Consider the following 9,511-nt stretch of genomic DNA (forward strand, 5'->3'; position numbering starts at 1 on the left):
TTCGACCATTCGACCATTCGAATTCCTTCGACCGCTAAAAATCGAACGATTTCCATTCGTTCGAACGATTGTAAGCATTCGATCGAATGAAAAGCATTCGATCGAATGCTTCGATCCGAATGAAAATCGTTCGATCGAACGATTAAAATCCTTCGATCGTTCGAATCGAACGATTTTAGCGGGTGTTCGAAGTTTGCGAACGTTCGCATTTTTTGCCGGTGTTCGCGAACGGCGTTCGCGAACACCAAATCGGCAGTTCGCTACATCCCTACCTATCACACACATTTTGTCTCTCTGTGCTTTTAGGAATTTCTATTGCAATGTAAAGATTTGTTTTTATTTGTAGGCTCAACTACAGTGGTGGCTGTAAAGGCGGTAGCTGGTATGATCATTGTTTCAATACAAGGTACCATGCAGTTAGGATACCCTATCTTCTACGTCATGGTCGTGTGTATGGTGGCTACAGCGATTGCACAAGCATCGTAAGTTTATACCTATTGTGGCATAAATAATAACAGTGAGGTTTCTCTGGCATAATCCTCAGCAAAACTGTATGATGATCGCGGGCAGGCCTGGACTGGGAGTCAAAATAGGCCCTGCCATTCCAAGTCCACAGAGGCCCAAACAGCCCCCTTCCAGCCCACTATATGGGGACTTTCTATGGAACCATACAGCAGCCCCTCTGGCATTTGCCAGAACCCACAGATTGCCAGTCCGAGCCAGATCGCGGGTACCCTATATTTTTTTCACTTTAGTTAAAATCAGGGATGTCAAATACACAAAACAAATAAGCAGGTCATTGAAAATCCCTTTGTACATCTAAAACGCTCTCTTTCCCCTGCTGCAGCCTGTTAGGCTATGAGATTAGGAGCAGCTTATTACACAGAGGGCTTTTAGACTGCTGTTTTGTTTGTTCAAGTCAGGAAGTCGAATGTGACTATAGTTTTGGTTTTTGTTTAGTGCAAGAAAATAACACACGTAATTTTCCTTATTTTAAAAAAAAAAAGGCTAAAAGTATGTTACAGAAGCCTTATTTATTGAACTAATGTTTGAATAAATGGGGTATATGGTCCATATAACAAAATGCCCAGTAGTTGATGATGAGATGTGAGCCCCACAGCATGATGCTACCATCACAATAATTTACTGTAGTTGTGTTTTGTGATGTGGGCAGTTTTAGAATTGTGCCACACAGATTGCTTTTAACTGTGGCCTTTGACTTTCAAACAGGGACTAAATTTTGTTAGAATAAAAGGGAAGACTGTACTGTATTTTAAATTCAGGGAACTATTGCAGGATAACCTATAACAGCCTGCCAAATAACAAAAATGAGAAAAGGTTTGTCATTTAGTAATAAAATGATTCCACAAGGCCAAAGTAATAGGACTCATTTATGGACTGAAATTGAAATTGGCCATTATTTTTGCATGCTTCTTTTCAACGTTCTCAAATTGGAGCACAGAGACCTGCAGATTGGCTATTGAATGTAATGCTAAAGGTGGCCATAGACGTTATGATTTTCAAAGGAGAACTAAACCCCCCCCCCCGACAAAAGCCCATCCACAGTCATCAAATGAGCCCTCTCTCTGCTTCCTCTCTGCAGGGTCTTTCAATGAACAGTGCCTCTCATAGTAAAACTGACCTATGCAAGCAGAACTGTGCAGCAAAGCTAGCAGGGGGCATCTTTTGAATCTTCGCATTCTTTTCCGATCAGTTAGGCGACACGGAGCTTGCTGGCACATGCACAGTTAAAGATACTGGTGGATTACCCTAAACTGTGTGTGTGCCAGCAAGCTTCTTGTCGCCCAACTGTTCGTAAAAAAAAAGGACGCGAGGATTCAAAAGATGCCCCCTGCTAGCTTCGCTGCCCATTTCTGCTTGTATAAGTCAGCTTTACTATGACAGACCCTGTTCATTGAAATAGACTGTGCTGGGAGGGAGCAGAGAGGAGGCTCATTTGATGACTATGGATGGGACTTTTGTTGGGGGGGTTCTGTTCTCCTTTAAAAGATCTTTTTGTTATTGTAGGACCAAGCTTATATTGAAATGATCGTTTCAATGAATGATTTGTCCATCAACTAAAATGACTATTTCAAGCGATTTTGTCTAGTTGAAGCCAGTAGTTGGCCTGGAAAACATTTGGACAATGGATAAATTTCACTGTGAACAATGAAAATTTTTTAACCTGACCGATCGTTTTTCTGTTGGAATCTTATTCGCATCGATATCACTAGAAGCGCGACGTTCGGTGCCCACTAAACTCACGATTTGTCGGATCGCACTAAAATTGGTTGTTTGGGAGAGAAAAATCTTTAACGTCTATGGCCACCTTAAAACAGATTTTAATCTCAGACAAATATAAACGATTGTATTTTCCTTTGTAACACCTGTTATTAGGTATCTGAGCCACGCATCCCAGCTTTATGACTCTGCTTTGATTGCAAGTGTCAACTACATCCTATCCACAAGTATAGCTATTTGTGCAGGTAAGTGAACACGAGCAGCAGAACAGACATATGGAAATAAAGGCTGTTTTTAACTTACATAACTTACATATATGCGATCTTAAAACTTTGTTTCTTACAGGTGTACCATCATTTTTCTTATAAAACACATAAGCCATGTATAACGTTTAAAATAAATAATTGAGTGATGCCACTTGTATGATTACTGTATAAATGAAATGCTTTAAAAAGTTATGGTACACAAAGTCTCCATTAATGAAAATTTCACCAAATGATTCAATAAGGGCATTGAACATTGAGCTGCACGGTCCTGTTTTGTTTTTGTATTCTCTATGGGTCTGTGTAATTGTTTGTTTGTATATGAGACTTCTTACTGAACATTCACACCAGATATAGGGTCAAAGAGAAAACCATTATAAATATCGATAAACCTGTTTGTGTGTATGCCAGTCTTCACCTGGCCTGCATAGGCCTGTACTTCTACCATAGAATGATCCAAACTTATCAGTTCATAGGTCAGTAGGTAGAATTAGTGTGATATACTTTTCCAAATTTGTTGCCTTTGATTGTTCAGTAACTGGGTACAGCATGCAGTGTGTGTTAGTCATGGCCAATAAGAGAGAACATTCTTACTCTTAAAATGTCTTACCATTGCAAGGATAAACATAAGTTATGTTGCAGACTGCATAACAAACACGTTTCTTTCTACCTATCTAACTTCATATCTATAGATAGAACGCATATTTCATTACAATTATCTTTTGTACAGAAGCCAAAAATGATTGTATCAGAAACAGGAGTCGTCCCTCTTACTCCCTATATAGCATAACATTTTGTATCCCCTGTGTGGTGTTCTAATGTTTCTAATTTTCATATTCCCGGCTTCCTATATTAGGAAGGGAAATGAAAAATGTCACCACTGCAACAGGTGACCTACAACGGTAGGTAAAACTAACTTTTGAAATGCATCATGTGTCATGCCAGGCTTGGGTGGCTGTTTTAGCAACAGGTCACTTTTGTGACTGATCTATAGGCTATTTAGGAATCCAATCACGTATTTATTTTGAGAGCCTCAATTTCACTGCCCTGCTTGTAGCTTGCTTAATTAGCCTTTCTTAGCTGCTTGACTGGAAAATCTAGAAGGACAGCAAATCATCCTCAAGTGGCAAATGTTGTTCCTCTTTAACCATTTCACTGCCAACCAAATTTGAACGCTCTTTGTGCTAACTGCCAGACTATTTATGAATGCAAATGTTTTGTGCTCTTCCACTGTATAGGCATTTTTGTGGGAGGGTGGGGCAAGCTTTTATTTTACCTAGAGAAAATATATATTGTTTTAGCTTACTAAATGTCCTTGATGCTTTATAAAATTTCACATAATACTACAAAAATGTAATATAACATCTATAGAGTCTGTATTATCAAAAAAATCAAAAGCTATAGTAAATATGTATAGTTTTAAAGCTACCAGTGCACATCTGCCAGAGATTCTGATCTTTATAGAGTAGCCCAGGAAATGAAAGTAAAAGCACAAGTTTTATGTAGATCAGAGAATCTGCTTGAATTATCCTAAGATTATATGAGAAATTGTTTGTTTTGATGTTTAAGAGCTAATATGGAATTGTTAAATAATTTAGTATATTCTCTTTCAAAACAGACCATAAAACTAAAAATACCTAAATACATTTTGTCCTCAGGACCGTTAAGCATAAATAAAGCAGACTAAAATTTTCTTGCAGAATAACATTTTCTGTGCAGTAAAACCCCCTTAGAAGTACGTTAACCCCCCCCAAAAAAAAAAAATCTTATTTTAGAAATACACATATTGACAAAGGGTATTTATGCCTTTCTACTCCAAACTGTCAAGTTGTAAAGCTTTGCTAAACCAAGCTGCTTAAATGATAGAACTGAAAACCACCTCAGTATTTGTATTATGGAGCATGCTGACTCCAGAAAACCTTTTTGAGGGGGGGAGGGAGGGATATGTTTTCGTGAACTACAATCGCTGTCCCAAAATGCACTTCTAGGGGAATAAGCAATAATAGGGGAATAAGCAAAAAACCCAGAACAATGCAGAATACAATAACATCACTATATATCCAATAAGACCATTCAAACATTGAGACCAGGGGTTAAACCCAGTTTCACTGTGATTGTTATATGGGTAAAAACAGGTAATTAAAAGCAACTCGTAACAGAAAATGCTATAAAATCAGTAAAATAGAAACGCAATTATGCTGGTCACACTGGGTAATTAAATACTTTCAGGAAAAAAAAAATCAGTGTATATTTTTGTGTATACTGGGTGTGTAAGTAGGAGATGCTGGAGGGCTGCTAGATCCGATTGACTGATTGACTCCAGATAGTGTGGGTTTGGAGGGATCAGGAAGTGAGGACAGTCACCTGTCTGTTGTTGCCAAGGGTTGGGTGCCCAAGCAGAAATGTTTGGCCCCACTTTAAAAATAAGTTAATCATTTCTTATGCCCAAAATACAACAAATCATGAGCTGTGGCTGGTAGGTATCTCCCAACTTAAGCACAGCATTATTTCTGCACAAGCAAGGCTATGCGGTTTTTCATTTTCATTTTGGTGCTAATAATCCTTTATTGTTTGTAACATTATACCTTCATTTCATCCTATGCAGGTGCGATATTTTATGTGGACTTCCACGGAGAAGATGTGCTTCACTTGTGTATGTTTTCTTTGGGGTATGTAAAGTCTTTCTACTATTCATTCGCTTTTGAAAAGGAAAGCATCACTAATATAAAAATCCATTAAACCGGGGAGAAAGTAGTTTTGAAAAAAGTAGTGTCACACAGGGTGCTGCTGCCTGAAGCAAGTTTCTGTTCTGTTTCCTGTTAATGATTAAGTAGTGCGTTGTTTTTTTTCCAAGTCAACCAACACACTGATATTGAGTTGCTCACACATGTCTACTTGTCTTACTGGCTGATTTCAACAAAAGTCAGTCATTTGCTAGGTTGGAGAACCACACTTATAAACAATTTGAATATTAAAAGCTATAATTGCTTTTCAGAATTGTGTTATTTTTTACTTAGGGGCCGATTCACTAAGGGTCGAATATCGAGGGTTAATTAGCCCTTGATATTCGACTAGGAACTAAAATCCTTCGACTTCGAATATCAAAGTCGAAGGATTTAGGGCAGATTAGTACTATTGAACGATTATTCCTTCGATCGAACGATAAAATCCTTCGAATCGATCGATTCGAAGGATTTTAATCCAACGATCGAAGGAATATCCTTTGATCAAAAAAAGTTAGCCAAGCCTATGGGGACCTTCCCCATAGGCTAACATTGACTTCGGTAGCTTTTAGATGCCGAACTAGGGGGTCAAAGTTTTTTTAAAGAGACAGTACTTCGACTATCGAATGGTCGAATGATTTTTACTTTGAATCCTTCGATTCGAAGTCGTGGTAGAAGTAGCCCATTCGATGGTCAAAGTAGCCCAAAAAAAACCTAGAAATTCGAAGTTTTTTAACTTCGAATCCTTCACTCGAAGTTAGTGAATTGGCCCCTTAGAGTTGCTATCCTGGAAATGACCAATTAATATTATCTTTATCTCGTCTCAATAAGATTTTAGTTAACGTTTCGTTCAAAATCAGGACTTTCGTCAGGATTAGGGAAACTAACAAAAGAATAGGATCCCGGCGATCGTCCTGGTTTGAGAATGAAACGTTGATTAAAATCTCCTTATTGCAGATTATACAAACCCCGAGTGTTCCTATTATTTGACTTTTGCCATATCAATAACAATATCTATAATCTATATAATATAATATAATATTGTAAGCATCACTGTGGCAAGTGACTGATGTGAATCATGACATAGAGGACATGGAAATGTCACTTTTGTGTGTGTGTGTACTTTTTTTTCCCCGTGGACTGGTTACTTTGGGTTGCTAAATGAGTAACGCTCATTGGACTTGCACTAGAGTCTGTGTCATCAAAAGCCAATTTAACAGCTTGTATGCTTGTACAACGTGGGTGAGAACCAGAGCACCCTGAGGAAACCTTCATTTTTAGCACCACTTTGCCCTCTGTACTCTGTGCAAAGATGTCACTGTACTCCTAAAAGCATTAAAACACTTCAATTACTTCAGAAAAAAGATTTGGGACTAACCTATTGTAGCCTAACCTAACATGCACAAAACATTGCCAGCGCTCTAACCCACCAGCTGATATAAACAATAAAATGCCAATATTTGTACACAAAGGGAAAGAGAAAAATTGCCAGCGCAGGGTTTGCCTTTGAAAATAATTATTACAAAAAATGATGTGTTAGTTCCACACTTTGACCAAAATATGTCAGCTCACATGCCACGCCAAGGCCCCTTATTGTAATTGAGTCCTACACTATCTTTGTAGGTATGTAGTGCTTTTAAAATCAACCAATGTGACTGAGTAATAAGACCATTGTGCACTTACCCTTCACTCCGGAGCTGAGTTTGTAGTGCATTTAAAATCAAGTCCCCCAGTAGACAATTTGACTGAGTAATAAGACCATGGTGCACTTCTCCCCAAACTGCCTTGCCCTACCTTCCCGCCGGCTACAATGAAAAATCGCCAGTGGTATGGCACTCGCGGCGCTTCGTTTTCCGAAGTGCCGCGAGTGCCATCCCGCTGGCAATTTCTCATTATAGCCGGCGGGAAGGTAGGGGAAGGCAGATCGGGGAGATTGTCACCCAGAAGAAGAGGCGATTAGTCGCCGGGCGACTGAATCTCCCCGTGTGCCCTTACCCTAACTCAGGAGCTCTAGTGAAAAAGCAAGGAGCTTTTAAGCCCCAGCCAATTAACATACATCTATAAATAATTCCCTGTTTTAAAAGCTGAGTGGCAAAATTTGGATACAATTTTTACACACATCACAGAAAGAAATCACTAGTTGGCCTGCTGCACAGGGGGCCTAAATCTAACCTAAATCTTACTAACAAAGGTCTGAAGCAGTGTAAAATAAAGGCAGAAATTCTGACGTTCAGATTATGTAAAAGAAAACATACCTTGATAAATTCACCATTTATTTTACACCGCTTTTTCTGAGAATTTTTGTTTTACATAGCATAATAAATAGGCCTCTTAATGTATATGATTATGCTCCAATCAGATACCTGCTCTGACCTCTCAAGCATATCATATTGGTTCTGAAAACTCGAATTCTGTCTTGCCACGAATTTGCAATGAAATAAGCAGATTTCCAATTGAACATGTTGGTAAATCTCAAAAAAAGGAATTTGAGCCTGGATTGAACAGTTTGCTTCTCTATATGTGTTTTTATATTTTTTTGGTCGAAGGATAATCCTTCGATCGTTGGATTAAAATCCTTCGAATCGTTCGATTTAAAGGATTTAATCGTTCGATCGAAGGATTATTCCTTCGGTCGAACAATCGAAGTATTTGCGCTAAAATACTTCGATATTCGAAGATGAAGGATTTTAATTCCCAGTCGAATATCGAGGGTTAATTAATCGGCCCCTAAGGGTATGGAAATCAAAATTACAGAAATATCAGTTTTTAGGAAAACCCCAGGTCCCGAGCATTCTGGATAACAGGCCCAATACCTGTACTGGTTTCTAGTTGTTATTACCTGGGAAGGAGTCCGTGTCTAAATGTGTGTGTAATGAATGTCTTTGTAATTGTACATTTTCTTATTTTATAGATGCATTCTTGCCTTCCTGGGGGCCTTCCTTATTACAAGGAACCGAAAGAAAAAGAAAACATTTGAACCCTACGTTACAATGAGTTCATTGCAAGGTATTGCGAGTGTTGCAACTGCAATAATTTCAAGTTTGAATTTAATGATGCATAATATCTAAAGCTTTATGTTTATCTGACAGCAGGAGTACAATCAATGCATGACAATGGCAGTGCTGTTCAGCCAGATTTTGGTTCCTTTTCCTATGGTGCCCTGCAGAATGACAGCATGTCTGAAATCTACACACCAGCTACCCTGCCTATTGTTACTGAAGACGCATCTCCTGCACCTCCTTACAAGACACAGGATCACAATAAGACTGAATAGGGGCATATGCCTCTGCTAGTAATGACTTGAATGTGAGACTTTCCTGAGATGCAGTTATTCTCCATGTCCCTAAAACAGAGTTACAGCTTCCATTTCTAATTGTCACTGTTTCAAACTAATTTAACCTGTTTGGAAAAACAATGAGGAGAGGAGCAAGGATTGCAGTTCAGCCACAAGTCACTCTTTCTTAGGAATACAGTCTGTTAAATCAGAGCAGTCCTTATACAAGAGACACAAAACTTTATAGAGTTGGATGGGTTGGCAACATGCAAGGTGACAATTTGCACTAGACTTGGGAAAGATTTCATTTATAGGCAATGACTGCTACTTGCCTTACATCAGGTGGTTGCTTAAGGCACATTACCAATGAAACAGCTCTAACAGGATGGGCTAGTTAGTACTAACTTATTTGTATAGTCTTCAAATTATATAGTCTTTGGAACTCAAACCAGGCCTCTGTTATTTTGGTGAATAAGTGGAGAATAAACTGGAAGGGAAGGGACTGTGCTGCTGATTAACTCCAGAGGACGGCTTTAAGAACGAGAAAGACTGAGGACTGCTCTTCAAACTCATTAACTCCGTTACCAAAGAGTTAAATATTGTGTTGCCGTGTGATATCTTGCTGGCTATTACCATTTCAGTTTTCAAGACTGTAAAGCATTTTGGTAATTCGATGTAAGAAGTGGACCAACACTTTGTTTTTAATTGGCATGGAAGCGAATATTTGACATTGTGCCTAAATAATTTCAGACTGTTGTTAGCAAATACAGATCTTTTGTGTTTCTATTACTAATTCCATGCAGACGTGTTTGATTAATGGTACAAGAAATGATGCTGGATATGTAGCAGTGCAAGTACTCGGAGCTGCATTTTGTGGTCTTTGGGGATATCTAAGGTAAGTTCTGTGAGTGAATAGATCTCCCTCTAAACCTTACTACATTGGGTCGGATCTGTCCTTTTGGCCTGCAACCTGGAATTAGTTGTGATACCTACTGGCTTCTGTGTCTGCT

The 9,511-nt window shown here is 38.7% G+C and overlaps 1 protein-coding gene across 1 annotated transcript in view; it reads left to right on the forward strand.

The window, feature by feature from the left end:
* nipal3.S (NIPA-like domain containing 3 S homeolog) overlaps positions 1 to 9,294 on the forward strand; it is a gene marked incomplete at its 5' end in the record, with an annotated part of 29,647 nt that extends 20,353 nt beyond the window's left edge. Inside the window, 5 exon segments of the mRNA NM_001086912.1 lie at positions 347 to 482; positions 2,398 to 2,486; positions 5,110 to 5,173; positions 8,139 to 8,233; positions 8,317 to 9,294. Coding sequence (NP_001080381.1) covers positions 347 to 482; positions 2,398 to 2,486; positions 5,110 to 5,173; positions 8,139 to 8,233; positions 8,317 to 8,501 — 569 coding nt within the window.
* Between the last annotated feature and the right edge of the window lie 217 nt (positions 9,295 to 9,511).

Source organism: Xenopus laevis, chromosome 2S (assembly GCF_017654675.1).
Source record: "Xenopus laevis strain J_2021 chromosome 2S, Xenopus_laevis_v10.1, whole genome shotgun sequence".
NCBI classification, from domain to species: Eukaryota; Metazoa; Chordata; class Amphibia; order Anura; family Pipidae; genus Xenopus; species Xenopus laevis.